Source organism: Sparus aurata, chromosome 10 (assembly GCF_900880675.1).
Source record: "Sparus aurata chromosome 10, fSpaAur1.1, whole genome shotgun sequence".
NCBI classification, from domain to species: domain Eukaryota; kingdom Metazoa; phylum Chordata; class Actinopteri; order Spariformes; family Sparidae; genus Sparus; species Sparus aurata.
The window spans coordinates 12,987,334-13,006,184 of NC_044196.1; the positions used below are offsets into that span (position 1 = coordinate 12,987,334).

Sequence of the window (18,851 nt, forward strand, 5' to 3'; positions counted from 1 at the left end):
TCAGAGAAATGAACACGTGAACATACATCAGCGTAATAAGAACGACCTTAAATTACAGAAATTACGATTTTTCTAAGTTTGGCCACCGTCCCAGCTGCAAATATAGAAAGATGACATCTATAATTATGGTGCTTGCCTTGTTTTGCTTCACTGTTAGAGAGCTGCAAGTATTTTCCCCATTATGCATATAAAACATGATATTTTGTTGAACTTATAGATGGATTTACATTAAGTTTTGACTTTTCTTAACTGTTGCTAAGCAGATATCACCATTTCTCACCGTTAAAGTCGACTGTTATCGACAATTAAACTCCAGTTATTAGACTGTAATGGTTCAGACTCGGTACATCTGAAGCATCTGCGAGTTTTTACAGTTCAATATTAGCAACGTGTTCACATTATCTCGCCCCGTTAACAGTCTGACAGATAACTAAAGCTCAGTATTTCCGTTGAGATTTACAACAATGAGATCTGCACATTTTGTGATCAAAGGTTTCTTTAGTCGCCGTGGCAGGAATATATTATATATTTAAAGCTCAGCGTTGTACTCCACTGACGGAGGAAGATATATTGTCTTCTATAACAGAAAGATTTGCACCGTACTTCTTTCTCCCCGCTCCTATGTGACTCTGCCCAGCGGCCTGATATATTTATGAAAGGTGTTTTTTTCCGTCCTCTGCAGACAGATTTACTGAAAGATTTACAGCGGACGCATTTGCCCTGTGTACTTTTTTTTCTTCTCTTTCTGCACGCCGTTAATCAACAGCAAAATATTCGTATAATTCTCCCACATGAATGTTGAACTTTACATTTTAAAGTTTCGCCGGTGTCATCCATTACAGCCGGACCGGCCGCTTTATGACGGCTCCATTAAGCGACGCTCAAGTATTCATACTTTAACACCCGACACATTTCCCCGACGTTAATGTGTTTCAGAAGGATTTTGCTGCATTCTTGTGTCTCTTTGTGGAAACGTACCGAAGATTTCTCCGATAAAAAGACACGCGGAGCTTTTGAATTCCGCCTCGTTGGTCAATCAGCGGATGATTTGACGTTCCTGCCGATGACGAGTCATCTAAAAGTTGACAGGTCGTCTTGTTTCGCTCTTTCTTCACGCTGAAGAAGTAACGTCGGAGCGTTTCAACTTTATTTTGTTCCCTGTTCTCTGATCAGAAGCCGGATGAAACAGTTGGCCAAGCACTAGTTTGTAAGATTAAAGAAGGGGAAATTGTGGGAGGATGAAGGATGAGAGGAGTTTTTTGATCACCACAACTGTAGTTCCTCCTCTGAAGTGTCAAACTCAAAAGCTGCACCGAGTGACTGTACACGAAGTGAAACTCTCTAGAAAGAACCCGAGCTTTTTATTCCTGTCACACTTTAGACGTGACTTTTGTGTAAGAAGCTAGATTCTCAGAGTCGCAGGTTTTCTTGATATAAGATGGCCAGGAGTGCTCACACCCTAATCTGTCCAATCAGATTTCATCCCTGGAGATTGCCGTTGAATAAACGAGGATGAGAGGGTTACTGAGATCCACTCGGAGGCATTTGATCAGCGCAGGCCTATTCTGAGACGTGCGCACACATTGACACAACTCGGTGTTGGCCAACAGCTCTTAACTGTCATCTAAACTGCCGCCGGTCACACTGAAGCATGAGGGCCGGAGATAAGAATGTGTGTCATCCATTACAGACGGTTTGAAAGAGAGAAGCTTGTTGTAGGTATTGTGACGTTCTTTTTTAGATACAGTAGCCGAAGGTATGTGTAATGGGATTGTCGAACGTGTCGTTTCAGAAGCATTAATCTGCTGCTCTAACAGCCTCCAGCCTTCTCTGAAGGCGTTAGAAGATTTTGGGAACACGGCTGCAGGGATTTGCTCCCATTCAGCCACAAGAGCATTAGAGAGGTCGGCCATTGATGTCGGCGATCAGGCCTGGCTCGAAGTCGGTGTTCCAGTTCATCCCAAAGGTGTCGGAAGGGGTGAAGATTCGGGCTCTTTGCGGGTTAATTAAAGCTCCTGTTGATAGTCTCATTCCAAACCCATCAAATCCAGATGCTTTACGATGAACCCATCCAACAATCCCAAATCTTTTAAGTACTGAAAACTGAAAATATTTCTCTCTAAGCACAAAGAAAGACAGTTGATAAGCGCAATTCCTGGGTCATCAAGTAACAACGCTTTTGGTTGGTGATGCACAGCACAGATGGCGCGGCGAACTCGCCTAACATTAGCCGCTGAGCAGCAACATATCCAAAAGACATCATTTTAAACGTCCAGTGTAGGGGCAAGAATTACGTTTTTTTACGTCTGATTTAGATGTCTTTTTAACGTTGACCAGTGATTTCCAAGTGACATCCTTACGTGGTTCAAAATAAAGGTTTTTACAATGTATATTTAGACTTCTTTTCAGCTTCAGTTACAGATGTCTAAGGAACTCTTTGTGGTTCCTGAGTTTGAGATCAACGGTTCAAATCCAACCTTAGTTTGTAGCTGCAATTTCGCCATCACAAAAACTTGGCACTATAGCAAAAAACACAGCACTATAGCACACCCTTCCTTGGGTCCGTGCAGGGGCGGTTCTGGGGGGGGAGGGCCAACAGGGGCCAGTGCCCCTGTAACTCTGAGTCTGGACCCCCCTGTGGCTCCCCTGACAGGGAGTCTGCATTAATAATACAATGACAGATTTCTTGCAATGATTTTGTTCTGAAGGGAAAGGCAGAAATAAAGTGTCTTAGCAGTTTACTACCCAATCAAATTGCTGAAATTGTAAACACTGTTTTGTCTGAATGAGGGATTTATCCTTTTTTCCGGGTTGTATGTGCCCCCTTACAAAAAAGCCGGCCCCAACCTGGCCCCCCTATTAAAACTGGTCTAGAACCACCACTGGGTCCGTGATCTGTTCTTAGGGGTATTTGACCTGAAAACACTGAAGACATCTGCTCTAATGGGAAGTCTCAGGGATGTAGTTCGTTCCTCGCTTGATTTGAGAGAGTATCTCAAATATTGTTTTCTGTAGCAATAAAGAACCCACACCATGTAAAACTGACCCTGAACAGAAGTACAGAAATGTTTATGGTATCCATCTAGTATAGCCTGAGATTAGGTTGAGGACACTGTCAATAAATGTGAGTTTTTATCACTGTAGATGTTGTGATTGTGGCTTTAAAGCGCCCTTCAGCCTGTATGACAACAAAGTTGTGTCACACTTCAGGCTACAATATATTTTTTGTGTGGAGGTCAATGCTATCTTAGTGCTTAGAGCAAGATAAGAGCTTGCTGTCCGCTCTGTTCTCACAAGACTCAATAACAGAAGTCGACTGCAGCACACGCATTAGCAGCAGCAACACAAATAGTCCAATTACCATCAGCTTTCTCATTTTATTTGCCTTCTTTATCGCCTTTTTTCTCTTTTTGAGGATCAATAAACATCATTTTATCTCCCCATATCTAATCTTATAATGCAGCGCTCTCCTCTGTGCTTTAAGTGCCAGCGTTCCTCACAGTGGACGGTGTGAGGTGCAAACTTACAAATGTCACGGTAACCCTCTAATTGTGTCAGTGGATGTCTGAATCAATCACAGAACAGCCCGATAAAGTTTCCCTGTCTGCAGCGACTTGACTATAAAATGTCACGGCGGCCCTTGAATTGTGTCGGGGAAAGTCTGAGTCGATGCTAGCTGTTATCTACACGTGCTGATAAGGTTTTGCTGTGGTCAATACACATTACAGAACAGGTGCGGCATCGATCAGGAGGGCGAATGCTGACACAGGACAAACGGCTGTTTCCGTTTTTTTAATCTCAAAGGTTTTAGAAAGTATTTAGTTCCCCTCCGCTTTTAAAATAAGACTCCAGTAGATTACACTTTTGAATAATTTACATGATTTATTTCTTGTATAATACTTTTCCAGGAAAAAAGAAATGGCTTTAATTAACATTTCCTGTCTTTGCAGACAGTTTTTTTAAAAGTAGACTCATCATGCTTTTTCCTTTCCTTCAATGTCCTTCAACATACAGAAGCTCTTTTCTCCCACAGAAAACGCTGCTCCTGAACGCCTCATAAGCAGTCCTGCCTTTAGTTCTGTGACTTTGTGACATCACGCTACGTCACCATGTCACACATTTACAAAATGTATGCCTAGCAGCTAGTTTGGCACATGAAAAATAAATATGGCACAGCTGCTCTGTTGTCGTTAGCGGTGCTTGCTCAGGCGTGTTTGAGCTGACCAATCAGAGGAAACTGGGTATTCAGGAGGGGCGGGGCCTTAAAGAGACAGGAGCAAAAACAGAGTGTTTCAGAAATGCAGTAAATGAGAAATGTATGTGTTTTTTGAGCATTAAAGCATGTGACCCTGTTCTTGTAGCAGTGTTGTAAAAAGTACTTAAAGGTTGTACTTGAGTAAAAGTAATAGTCAGTTTAATGTTAATGTACGCATAAACTGTATACTTAGTGTTGACTCGATGTAGATGTTACCTTGCAGCGTGTAATCTACAATGTAACTTTTAGCCAACGTTATCAAATAAATGTAGCACAGTAAAAAGTACTCCATTTGCCTCTAACAGTACTGTAATGGAAGTATAACATAGCAGTAAATGGAAGTACAAATACCTCAGAGTTGTACTTCAGTTCAGTGCTTGAGTAAATGTACTTAGTTACATTCCATCACTGTCTTATAGACGGTGATTACGATCCTATTGAAATACTCACACTCCATTTTTCTTTGATTTAAACGGCGTCCCTGACTCTAAATGACAAATACAGTATGTGTCAATTTAAAAGCCATTTACTGTGATATTATGCAAATGATTTGACAACACAGCGTTTAATGCAGGCAGAATTTAGCATATTTGGGACGACGCTGGCTCATGAACACAGAGCTCAGACGAGTCCTTGTCGTCACGCTGAAATTCAGCCTGGAGCCATGCCTTTGACAGCCGAGGGAGACCCTTTTTGGTGAATTTATAGATTGTTCAAACTTTTATTGCTGAGTGACCTTTATAATCTGGAAGCCTGTTTGTTTTAAAGCCACAAAACATTTCCTCTTCATTTCCTCAACATTTCTTCTTCGCCTCCTGGAAATGAGTCAGTTCGGCCAAACTGTCACACTTTTTTTTCTCTCTGTCTCCGTCGAGTTTTTTCATTGTGAGTGACATCGCTGTGAATCAGGGAAGACAAACTCGTCTGTCTTGTTTCTCTCCTTGGGGGGCTTTTAGCTGAGTTTTTCAAATGCAGGCTGAAGTGTGACACATTTAAACGCTATGATCCAGGCACGTTTGCATTCAAGCAAACCTGCCAAATCCTCAAATGAACCCTGGTGCTGATCAAACACGGGGCTGAGGTGACAGTAGCCTAAAGGTAAAGAGGAGCAGACTTAAATGTCACCGCGTTGAATCTGTTTGGAAGTTAGAAAACTCAGAGTTATGATGTGAGGGAAAAACTTGACAAGTCAGGTCAGACTGTCCTTGAGTAAAGCACTGGGTAGAGGCAGTGGCAGAGGAGAGAAATTCAATGCAATCTGTGTACGCAGATTTGAATCAGACACGTTTACTCATTTAGATTGTGTGGCTCATTGTTAACAACACAGTTTAAACTCATCTTTTTTATGGTTTTCTAGAATTCAAAACAAGTCGACCATTCTTGGACAGACAGTGCAGTGCTTTGGTGCCTTTGAAGTCATGGATGTGTATTTCATTGCCATGCTGGTAGTGATGCATTCATTGAAAAAGTCTCGACCTTTAACAATGACAATACAAATCTGGCAACAGTCGATGCCAAAACCAAGGTTTTTTTGTTGTTGCCTCCACCAAGGAGGTAGTTTTCACACGTGTTTGTTGGTTTATCGGTTGGTTGGTTATCAGTTGGTTGATTGGTTGGTAAGTTGGTTGATTGATTAGTTGGTTTATGAGTTGGTTTGTTGGTTGGTTGGTAGGTTTTTATAAGTGTCTTTGGTTGGTTTGTTTGCTAGTTGGTTTGTTGGTTGTTTGGTCAGTCGGTTTGTTGGCTGATTGTGTGGCTTGTTGGTTAGTTTGCTTGTTTGTTAGGAGGGTTAAGATTAAACAAGAAAACTGGCAAACAGATTTTGACCAAACTTTGATGGAGGATGGACCTTGAGAATGCAATGTTAATAGAGAGCCAATCTAAACGCTGTTGGTTTCATTATTCTGTTACTTCATAATGATAAGTTTAAACAACCACAGTTTGAACTATGAGTGATGTCCCCATTTAGAAATAGTCTTCACTCCGTGCACTTCGCTATAAAAAACATCAGAGAGTCATCCACAAATCACCTGCTGGATAGATGACAAGAATTACAGCCAGTTTTACAATGAATGCAGTCATTGAAAACTCTCGGCCTTTAACAGTGACAGTACAAATGTGGCGACAGTCGATGCCAATACCAATGTTTTTTTGTTGTTGCTTCCACCAACAAGGTTTTTTTCACCCGTGTTTGTTGCTTGATTGGTTGGTTGGTTTATTGGGTGGTTGGTTGTTTGTTTGGTTGGTTGGTTGGTTGGTTGGTTGGTTGGTTGGTTGGTTGATTGGTTGGTTGGTTGGTTTATGAGTTAGTTTGTTGGTTGGTTGGTAGGTTATTATAAGTGTCTTTGTTGGTTTTTTTTTTCTGGTTGGTTTGTGTGTTTGTTGGTAGGTTGTTTGGTCAGTTGGTTTGTTGGCTTGTTGGTTGGTTTGCTCGTCTGTTAGGAAGGTTAGGATTACACAAAAAACTACTGAACAGATTTCCACCAAACTTGGATGGAGGATGGGTCTTGAGAAGGGTTGGTTAATAGGGAACCAATCTAAACACTGATGGTTTCATTATTCTGTTACCTTATAACAATAAGTTTAAACAGCCACTTTCATGAATCTAATACAAAGATCTCACAAGGATCAGCTACCTAAGTTTGAACTATGAGTGATGTCCCCATTTAGAAATAGTCTTCACTCCGTGCACTTCACTATAAAAAACATCAGAGAATCATCCACAAATCACCCGCTGGATAGATGACAAGAATTACAGCCAGAATTTGTGCCAACAAAGAAAGCTCTATAATCGGATCAGAGCCCTCTGTGCGGTTTCTAATGACCAACATAAACTAGGCCGCTAACCGCCAAATCTGTCCTTCTAGGTCACGACCATCCGCTAACAAACACCAGCCCCTTCCTCCCAGTAATGGATTGATCAATTGTGCATGTTGAACCACAAGGACAGAGACGCGACATACATACGGGTGCACTCGCACACACACGCATGAAACCCGCGGCGGCGTGCATGTCGTGTACACAGACAAACAAAACGCTGTGGCTGTGTTGAAAGAGGGGTATTGTTAATTTCTGTCTTCCTCCCTCCCTCCCTCCCTCATCGTCTTCCTGGAGGGGGGAAGAAGAAAGGGTGACCCAAATTTGACACGACCGGGGTGCATATTGTCAGGGATGGTTGGGTTTATCTGTGAATGGGCGCACTGTACACACACACACACACACACACACACAAACACACGATGCATGTAGACATGACTCGTTAAAGAACTGTTAAAGTTAGCTGCTTCACACACTCACAAACACCTTTATGAGTGACACACCTACGCACAAACACACACAATAAACAGGTTAGTGATGCATGAGCGCCTGGCCTGCTTGTCCGGACAGAGGACAGGGGGTGGGGTGGGTTGATCCGTGTGTGTGTGTGTATGTGTGTGTGTGTGTGAATTAGTGGGAGTGACCGGCATACCTTTACACCCCGCACGCCAATAGGATCCCTGCTCCCCCCTCCCTGGGTTTCCCACCACAGTACCCTGCAGTCATGTAGCTGAGCTGCTATCTGAAGCATGGATCTACAACTGTTTACCTTCCCTTCTCTCCTTCCGCTTCACTCGCCACTGCTGCTGCTGCTGCTGCTGCTGCTGCTTGCAGGACTCAGCGTGGGTTTTTCAAACCTGTAGACTTTAACTGGAGGAACACATGTGGTTTTATTCTGGGCGGTGTTACTGGATTGTGATGTGAGTAAAAGTTGGGAGTAAAATCCTTAATTTAGAATGTTTCTTTAAGGAAGATTATCAGCAAGAGGTAATCTTAGTATTAAATGTAACTAAGCCACACAGCAGCCTCGGATCAAGCAGTTTGTATCATGTTTTTGTTGGTCCAAAATCTGCTTTTTATGAGTTGAGTCTGTAAAGATAAAGTAAAGACATTGTGTTTAAATATTACCAGGTTTGGGAGGGTTACTTTAAAAATGTATTCTGAGCTACATGTTAAGAAATGCAGTCAGTATTCTTATTCTAAGTGTCACAATATTAAAGAAATGTAGCTTAATTACTTCATGTTGCTTTTGGATTAATACCTCAATACCAAACACATGCATGTAAAGACGAGAGAAAACTTTTATTTAACCTAGATACATTCTGTAAGAACACACAGTTCATCACCAGAATAACTGAATGTATCTGTAATCTAATTACATCATTTTTCCTCGTAACTTTAACCGAATAAAGTTTTTTTGTTTGTTGTTTTGCATCCTCATTACGTAATCCTGTTACTCCCCAAGCCTGAATATTATTACAGTGAAAAGAAAAGTCACAACTACTTAAGTATCCGATATTAAATGCAGTTAAGAATCAAAAGTATCTGTTTATTTTTGTTTTGATATGATTGCAGATAAAATGAAAATTAACTTTTGGCTCTGATGCAGCATGTAATCTAAAGTTATCAAATAAATGTAATGGAGCAGAAGTATAAAGTAACAAAAAGTAAATTTACTGATAGATTTAAAGCTCCTCTCGGCAAGAAAGTTGATTTTTGAACCCGTCACATACTGATGCTGATCAGACCTACAATCCCAAAGCGTCAGTATTACAACTTCACCGGCAGAAGCCTTAAAAATATGCTTTGCTAGTGTAGCGTGTAATCTGTGTTCTGTATCGTAACTAGAAACAAGTCCAAGAGTAAAACGTCCAATACTTGCCTTCAAAATATAGTGGAGAAGTAGCAGAAACAACCTCAAAGGTAAATGTATTTATTTTCTTCTTCATGGACGGCGGACGACCCAACCTATAATCCCCAAGCGTCGGGTTGGGAACAAGACTCAACGGTCAACTTTCTGACAAATCGGACCTTTAAAACAGTTCAACCTAGTTCGACATTTGGTGATAATCCCATCCCGACTCTCATGTCTGCGTTCTTAAGCAGAGTCGGAGTCAGGAGGTGATTATCTCCGACTGGAGCCGAAGAGGGAAACAGCTCGCACGTCTCACTCCCGAAATTCAATAGTGCACCCACAAGCACCCTTGAAGCGCCCTAATTAACATGTTGTATCTCGGGTTGTTTAATGAGTACACAAACAAACAGTTACGTAAACAGCTGAGTTTGTGCTTGTAAGCGGCACTAAAGGCTGCAACTGTAGTTTTAAAGTCTGCTCCTGTACAAATAAATACTCAAGTATTGTACGTACATCTCGAGGAGCTTTACTCCAACGTTTCCCCGTGGCACATCTACTCCACTACATGTGAGAGGCAGCTAAATTCCCTTCTGTGTAGAAAACATTAAAATAAGTTAAATATGATGCACTGGTAAACTAATAAAAGAATAAAGGTAAACCAACTATGTAGTCACAGTAGTCCATCTGTACTAGTAATTATCAGATCTTCTAACATAGGAGCGAAGCTGCTGTCGCTTATTAAGTACAGTGATGGAGTGTAGCTAAGTATGTTTACTCAAGTGCCGTATTTATATTGTGGAATGAGTTTTATTGGACGCAAAATTAGCAACTGAGTGCAGGATGAGTCGTCGTTTCAAAGTCGTTAGTTTCCTTACTTATTTATTTGTGAGTAAAATGTTATAAAACTAAAAGTGAGTCGTGAACAACGACATAAAAAATGCCCAGGTGTGGTGAAACATCTCCCCCGAGGGCTTTTACAGGTCCTGTTTGCAAGAAAAGTTGTTTTCGAGTCTCGTAAAAAGAAACAATGTCGCTCTGGGACGGGTCAACGGCCGTCCCGAGGCGGAAATAGCACCTTTAAAACCAGCCCACTGTACATTTTATTAAAGACAGCTGCATACGCTCGCCCGTAGACGTCCTCACCTCTCTTTTAAAAGCATAATTTGTTATAAAATGTTCTTAAAGACGTCTTGAATCAAGAAATGTTCACTAACAAGTCTCAGCTGATTCTGGTGTGAAATATGACAAACTTGTAACCCCGGACCTGAAATGTACAGTGTTTGTACAAACGTTGTGGGAACTTTGAAGCTTTTTATAACCATTAATGATGAGTGACAAATACTTGAACTTGTCCGAGTCCACTAACACACTATTAATACTGCAGGAACAAATAACGCTTCCTCGCGTTTTGATGTGAGATTACTCAGAAACATGTCGTCCGCCATGTTGTGCCAGCTTCTCCTCCTCTGGGCCTCTCTGGTGTCACGTTGTGTCCTCCACCCTCCTCTTCCTCCACACCCACTTTGTCTTTTTTGGTTTCATCTTCACAGTTTTCTTCTTCGGCTGCCTCCTCTTTACCTTCTTGTCCCGCGCCTACGTCTTCCTCTGCTTTTTTCTTTTTTGGACGTACACATCTTCCTCTGCCTCTGCTTCTACATTTGTTGCTTCTTCTTCTTTCGTGTTATTATCCGTTATTTCTTCTTCCGCACTTTATCTCTCTGCAGTTTGTCCTCTTTTACCTTTATTGCCTTGATTCATCTTCTTCTGCCATGTTATATAACTTAGTTTCCTTTGCTTATCATCATGCTGCTTCTTATTTCTTCTTCTGCATCTTTTTTTATAAGCCCTCTTCTTCTTCTTCTTCTTCTTCTTCTTCTTGAAAAGTTTCCTCCGATTCGTTTTCCTCTACTTGTTTTCTCTCTCCTCTTCCTTCTCTGCATTATCTTCATCCACTCCTCCTCCTCCTCCTCCTCTCTTCACTCTTCCCCTCTCTCCCCCCTTCGTATCTTCGGCCCTCTTGCTGACGCCTCACTTCTTCGGGGCTCTGCAGTCTCTGGATGAGACGAGGTTTTGGCTTCTGCTCGCTGCTCGCTAACGGGCTGATCCTGCTGTTTTCTGCATGCAGCAGTCAGGCAGTTTATAATCAATTATTTTTAACACTGCAAAATAGACAGTTCTCTATCACGAGCACCGGAGGTGTAATATGCCTCTATGAATAACAAATAGCCGGGGACCTGTTTTCTTAAAGCGAGTGCTTGCACAGTGAAACGTCTGAGAGGAAGGTCTCGGTTCATCATGTCATCTTTAATATTTATTCCACGCTTTAATTAAGAGAATGAGAGGAAAATGAGATTTCTATTAATTAAGTCAGTGGCGATGAAATGATTTTAACATTTGGATGGTTTCCATCTGATCCTTCAAACTCCAACTTTTAGTTATTCTTTATAAGCTGTAAGTAAAAGCTTCATTGATGGTTAATAAGCTGATTATTAAAGCTTCAAAAAACAATTATAGGCCACGAATAAGAATTTTTTAGTTCCTCAGGCTGTGAGCTGTTAAAGGAGTAGTTCCACGTGTTCGAAGGTGTGCTTGTTTGCTTTCTTGCTGGGAGTTAAGAGAGGGCTCCAAACTGTCGAGCTGTGATACTATCAAGCATCGAAAACTGTCTCGTCATTTCAAACCAAATTTCGATACCTAAGAACTTTAATCTCATCTCAGCCAATAAGCACGCAGCATGCTTGTGGTGCCAAGACCCTACAGTGCTGGTGATTGGCTGTCTCGAGGCAAGCATGAGAAAAACTACCAGGTCACGCTGCCGCTATCGTATCGTGTTGATGAGACATAAGGACGCTAGCAGCAGCCTGATGTTTTAGCGTTTAGCATAAAGAGTGGAAACATTAGGGAGCAGCTAGCTTAGCTCTGTTGACCAGCACCTCTGAAGCGAGTGAGGCGACGTGTTTCCCTCCGTCTCCATTGTTTCTACTCAGTTAAAGCTGCTGCTGTCGTCGTTTTAGCTAACTTCCTGTCTGTTTTTGCAGTTAGCAGTGCCCTCCCTCCTCAGACAGGGACCGCCTCTTTGTGGAGTTCTCTGTCCTGATTGGATAAAGTGGGCGGGGACACCAGGAAATGTATTTTTCTCTTTTACTACATGAGGAGAGACATGTGTTAGCTACCCTGTATTTATATGACTGGATCTAACTTTTGTTTGCCCGGCCTGTCCTGGTCCTGACGGGTTTGGTTCAGGCTGCAGGATCTTGCGTGGAGCATTAATTCCCATCAGGATTCTGGTTTCCTCTTCGCTTCTTCTTCTCCCGCATCTCCTCGACCTCCCGAGCAGCTTACGTCGCCTCCTTAACCTAATCTCCTCCTCTGCTGCTGTGTGGCTCGTCCTCCTCTCTGCACTTTCGTTGTCCTCTGTTCTTGCTGTTTGTGTTTTCCCACACATAGTTGAAGAGAATGAAACTTAACCGTCAACACATGGTGGGAAATTACTGTCAGTGTCACCTCAGGGACACAAAACAAGGAGCAGCCCACACGGTGTAATCCTCGGCTCGTGAAAACCTCTTTGCTCCAGATTTTCCATTGTCACGGTTTACGTCCCTCGGTGAAATAATGTCTCCCATCCTCGAGTTTGTGAAAGCCTCTCAAACTCGGCTGAATAACCTACAAGATGCACAGCGGCGGCGCTGACAGTGACAACATTAGCACGTCATCTTAATCCGATGTGAAGGTTGTGAGAGTTTCCGTGTCCTGTGTGTTTTTTTTTTTTCTTAGCGAAACGGAGCCGTGATTACACTCCGGGTGAAATCCTGCACACGTTTTTTTTCTCGCTATGATCCCAAACGGCATGAAAAAAAAAAAAAAAAATCCAGCTCAAACTATCAGTGGGCGGGTGGACCGCCTGCCCTCGTACGAAAACACATCATTATCTTTTTGTATTCCGGTGCTGCTGCTGTATATTAATTTCTGTTCGCGACTCCAAAACAACTCCCACGTCGTCTGCGCTCGATCCGATCCAAACTTTTTTCTCTAAACTACCTTTGGTTCGGAGTAGTCACGAGGCCTTAAAAAGTAGTCGCGGTCGCCCCGTTAAAAGACCACCTGGACGCCGCAGGAAGTCCAGAAGTCACTGAAATAAAGTAAAATAATCCAGCAGGTGTCGTTTAAGACCAACGAGACGGAGACAAAACGGAACATTCCACCCAAAAATGACAATCTGTACTCCACTTTCTGTTCCATCTTGTAATATTTTCCCATTGATTTGGTTTAAAGCTGCACTTTTCTTTTGTTGGCCTCTTGGGGGCTCCGCCCCCCCCCCCCATCCCCTTGTGTCGCTAGGCAACCATACCAACCAGGAAGGAATCCATATTGTCCCCCAAAAAACACAAGAGTCCAACCTTAAACTCTATACCTCCGTGACGCGGCTGTTTCTCTAAAGCTGTCAGCGGGGTGGTGCTGGGAGCGTGTGTGTGTGTGTGTGTGTGTGTGTGTGTGTGTGTGTGTGTGTGTGTGTCTGAGAGAGTGTGTGTGTGTCTGAGAGAGTGTGTGTGTGTGTGTGTGTGTGTTAGATGGTTTTAGGGATGAGTGGAGAGTGGGGAGTGGGCCGGGAGTGTGTTTTGGAGTAAAGGATTGGCTTAGGGGTTGTGTGTGTGTGTGTGTGTGTGTGTGTGTGTTTGGAGGGAATCAGAAGGGTGGGGGTGGGAGGTGGGGGTTAGGAATCTGTTTACAATGGCCTGAGGGAGAGCCGTCTGAGCTGCCAGAGAGGGAGAAAGAGTCAGACACCGAGAAGACGAGGCGTGAGAGGAAAAAGTCCAGGACGGAGGGAGAGAACGGAGGACGAGACGGGAGAAAGGAGGGATGAATGAGGAGAGGGGAGAGGAGAGGGAGCCGGGGAACTCGCGAGAAGAGGATTAAAAACAAACTTGAGGGGTGCTTTAAGGTTCCTCGGCAGAAGCTGCATGATGAGTCGCGGGAGAGAAACTGCAGGGTGATGCAAAGCAGCAGCCGTACTCGATCTCTGCTGCCGGCCATGCAAATAGGATATCTGGGGTGTGTGTGTGTGCGTGTGCACTTTGATTCTTGTGTGCTCGTGTGAATTTGTGCAGAAAAGTTGACGCTAACTCAAAGTCTCATTCTGTTTTTCTCTTCTTTCTTTCTGTTTGTGTGTGCATATGTGAATGTGTGTGTGTGTGTGTGTGTGTGTGTGTGTGTGTTCACGTGCGCAGACTTTGAGGAGCAGTTGTACGACACCAAGCTGACCGGTCAGACTTTCCGGCATCCGTCCTCGCAGAGTTCCGACGACGCGTCCACCTCGCTCAGCCGCTCGCCCATCTCCATCAACAACAAGAGGCCTGACTTCATCTTCCTGGTAAACACACACACACACACACACACACGCACAGGCGTGCACTCTTGTTTGAACATGAGGCTCTCTTGCACCATCCGTCTGGTAAACAAAACACGCAAGCTTTTCGAGATTTATTCGATCATTTGAGGCCGCAGTTTGGTAAAATAATCTCTTCTGTTCTCATTTTGTCACAGGCGCAAAACACACACATCAGATCTGACTTCTCACAGACACACACACACACACACACACACACACACACACACACACACACTCTTGTCCACTTCACTTATCTTCCTCACTTCTCTTCCAGCCCTCCTACTAAACTCAATCTAACTCACGGCGTCCCACTCTCTCTGACCTCTCTGCCCTCGTCGGCTTTCGCTCCTCAACTCTTTATTTCTGCGCTAAACTCCATTTAGAAACTTTAGAAACTTTCTGTTCTTAGCGTAGACAGCCAGACGCGAGACGTTTAAATGCCCTCCTCATTGCAAAGAAGACGGATTTTACACTCCTGAAGAGTATCACAGCAAAGTGAAATACAAGAGATCACACATCGTGAAAAGGAGGGAGGAGGGAAGGAGCTGCAGCGGCGTTATTTTAGATCACACTACCTTGCTCGGTATGACCCGCCCTACTCTGCCTCTGATTGGCTGCATCCCGCTCGTTAAGTAATGGGCATGTGCGACTCTCACCAAGGACTGAACGGAGGAGAGATGTCTCACTCCGTAGCTAAAACAGAGCGTTCAAAACACAGTGAGAACAGAGATGCTGCAGCGATGCACCAGATGAGATTAAAGTATGTAAACATCAACTTTAACTCATCCATCTTTAATCACGACAGTCTTTCTTACCCTCAGGTGTGCATTAACTACAGGTTAGGAGCTTCTTTTCAGAAATACAACAATGTGGAATTATCTTATATCAGCCACAAGAGGCAGGTGAGAAAGCAGCGAGGAAATTCACAAGGCGTTCCTAGATTTTTCATACACTTCCTGTCCAGATAACGACACGTCTCTCTCTCTCTCTAGCAACTGTAAGATAAAGTTTTCCTTTAACTCTCCAGGCGACTGTCCAAAGCAAAAAAAAAAAAAACAACTGTAGGAAACCAAATTTGACCTAGAAACCGTGAAAGTAACCGACTCTGACACAACACCGGAGCGCTCTCCGTCGAGGGAGCGCTCACCCTCGTTTCACCTCGGTTTCGATCCCTCTCCCCCTTCGCCTTCTCCGCCTCCTCCGTCAGCAGGTTCTTCTTCTTTTGTGGTGTAGATTCCACAGTTATTCCAGTTTTTACCTGGAGATAGAAACCAGGGGGGAGAAAACAATGCCTCTTCCTGTTTTGCTTGCGCTGTAATTCGACCTCAGTTTTGCCCGGTGGCAGAGAGAGTAGCACGAGTGAAAATGAGCTTGGGATCAGGATTCGAATCAGGATTTAGGGTCCATTCAGTTGATCACTGCCGGCCTTTTGCTTCATTGAGCGAGCGCTGTAGTTTCAGCCTTTAGTCAGTAACACCATTCATCTCCGCTGACGACTCACAAATGAATATTCCAGTGTCACTAACACTTGTTTCAGCTCAAATCTGTGTTGTGACAAATCGCCTCATTGCTTTTGTTATCGCCCTCTTTCATACAAAAGCCCAAAGCTGAATTATTCACAATCGACACTGTGCAGCATGATCCCGCCCCCTCCATCACATTTGTCAGAATTAGTCATCGTCCTTCTTCACACTCGCAGCAGGTTCCCGCAAACAAATGCCAAATTGCTTGGTGTCAGATGGAAATATCGCTGATACCGGATCAGCATTTAAAATAGCACATGACACGAGGATCGCAGCGGCGTGGGTTACTGACTGGTTGTAAGAATGAATTCGAGGGACTGGCGCTTTTAATATCTGAGTTGATTCATCGTGGTAGAGGACGGAAAGTGCACACATGGATAAAACAGACTCTCTGCAGCTACTTTCACCCTCGTCGCTGCCTTCCGCTGCTAATAGTTCTCAGGCTATTTCCCCAAACTGTGCCATTACAGCTGCCTGATGGACTCCCACGGTGATTTTACTGCAAGATGGCTACACACTTCCTGCACAGTTCCCTCAGCAAGCTGTTAAACCACTCTGTTAGCTTGATGGCTTTCTCTCTATTTGGGCTCATTTCAATAAGAGTTGGGCAGGTTCTCCTCGAGACAAGGAGATGAATGACTGTGGTGTTTTCCTGCACTGCAGCCGTGTCGATGCCTTGCTTAAGGGCTCCTGGTGGAGGTGGTTGATACCTGAAATTTAATAGCAGGCGGCTGACAGATGCAACTTGCCTCCCAGCTGGGATTACACCAGGAAGTGAACTGGCAGCATATCTGCTACTTGTCAGCCTCTGTCCCCGCCGGCTAATCGGATCCAAACAGATATTTCACATATTTTTCTTGCCTTTTGTTCCCACTTCCTGTTCTACTACTTCTTTACTGTTATTATTTGGCTGATCCCCGCTCTATATGCAAATATACACCTACATCAATAGGACAAACCTATTCTTTTTTTACACAGATAAAGAAATATTTGCATGTATAATATGCCGAATCATAAAGTCGGCTGAAACAGTTAAGAATATATGTTAGACAGCTTTTCACAGAGATTATAAAGTGTCTCCTGACGCAACAAAACAAAAAAATTGAGCGTTTTTTTAAGTGAGTCTGGTGATTTTCACCACAGATGACAAACAAAGTAGCCTGCATTGGTTACTGTTGACTATATTTGTAAAAATATGACATGTATTTTAATACATTTATTGTAAATGGTGAAATAGGTTGAAACTATGTGTTCAAACAGCTACTGTTGGTATGACACATTTCAGACAGAAGCAGACAGGCTGGTACAGTGATGCTGCAACACTTTTTACCAGGAAAGAAACATCGTATTTAATGCCAAATTTACAAGAAGGCCCCAAATAGTTAAGAATATTTTGTAGACAGTGTTTCACAAAGCTTATTAAGGGTCTGCTAACCCACCAAGTCTCAAAATTGAGCATTTTTTTCTAAGGGAGCCTGGTGACTTTCTCCACTGACGACCAATAAGTAGCCTGTAACAAACTGACACTTTTGACAAGGAAAGAAACATCGTTATGTATTGTATTTAATGCCAAATTGATAAGAAGGATAAAATGATTTAGAAATTGTCGGAGCCGCTTCACGAAGTTTGTTAAGTTTATTCTTATGCAACAACTCTTAAAATCATGCAATTTGTTAAGGGAGTCTGGTGATATTGCCGTTACAAGTTTAAAGCTTGTGATAATGGTTGTGGCTTCTTCTTCTTCTTCTTTTATGGAGGATGTCAGTTGAGTGGGCAGTATGTGTCCTCAATGCATCTTGGGGTTGTTCACACCTGTCCACATGTAATCAGATCACTCAGGATGCATTTTGCTGTCAAACATGAACAGAGCTGTAGTCTGAGTGTTGTAACTCCCATCTCTCCCTCCTGTCTCTCTCTACGAGACATTCAGTGTGTTTATATTTGAAATGCTTCCCCTCACTTATAGTCTCTTTCTCTTCCACTCCTCATTTCTTATCTACTAAACCATTCCTTCCTCTCACTGGCAGCAAATAAAGCTTAAAGAGGACAAAACAATTTATTTCTGTGGAGGTGGACGAGTAGATGACCTCCGCCAGGCTGTCTAGACTCCCTCAAGTTTTCGGTTGTATTGATTTTTGTTGTAATTGAATTTTATTTTGTTTTTTTGTTGTGTTTGTGCCAAAAGCAACAATTTAAAGGAAAACAAAAACCCTATTGTCTAATTTTCAGAGTTGCTGCGGTATAAATGGGAACGTAGAGAGAGGTTTAAAGTATGGAACAAGATGTTTATTGAATCAATATAAGAAAGGAAATCAAGTTTGGCCCCTTTATTTATTCTGGCTGTATCAAGGTGACTGAAATGCCAATGACAAGAAGTTGGGTTCCACTACAATGTCACAAAAGGAAAACTGAACTGAAATCATCATGAATTTAAAGATAGAATCTGTAAAAGTGCTACAATTTAAACATGAACATCTAAAAATGTAGCATACATTGTCAACAGAGAGTGAAGAAACAACAGTGTTGACATCATGTCAAACATGTTTAGGTACTGTGTTGCAGAGATGTAATGAAATTAGCATGCTAACCTGTTAGCCCCAGCCCATCTGGCAAGAGGTGTCAGTCTGAGAGCCCGCATAGTTTCAGCTTGCAGAAATATGTCAGCTGTTAAATGCTGTTACATAGTAAATTAACAAAATAAACTCCTAAAATGTCAAAAAATTAAATACTTTTTCGACTACTTTCCTTACTAAAGTGAAAACCACGATCATAAACCCTCTGAATTCAAGTTTCTACCTTTTACTGAACTAAGATGAGCTTAATTGCTTCATTAACTCGTCATAAAACACACTTAATTCAAACTCGACATAAACTATCTTGCTTTTCTTGCCTGCTGTGTCATGTCATCACCAAAGCTATGGTCTGTAAATCGCCTCCATACTTTATCAACCTTTTTGTCAAATTTAACCTCTGTTGGTCTTGGAGGCTGTGTTCACTCCCGGTTCGGTGTGAAGC

The 18,851-nt window shown here is 42.8% G+C and overlaps 1 protein-coding gene across 3 annotated transcripts in view; it reads left to right on the forward strand.

Moving 5' to 3' along the window:
• Positions 1-18,851, forward strand: part of nhsl2 (NHS-like 2) — a 139,236-nt gene that overhangs the window by 97,450 nt on the left and 22,935 nt on the right. For all 3 annotated transcript variants that reach the window (XM_030430751.1, XM_030430752.1, XM_030430753.1), the window contains exon 3: positions 14,153-14,295. In XM_030430751.1, coding sequence (XP_030286611.1) covers positions 14,153-14,295 — 143 coding nt within the window. The remainder of the gene's footprint in view (positions 1-14,152; positions 14,296-18,851) is intronic.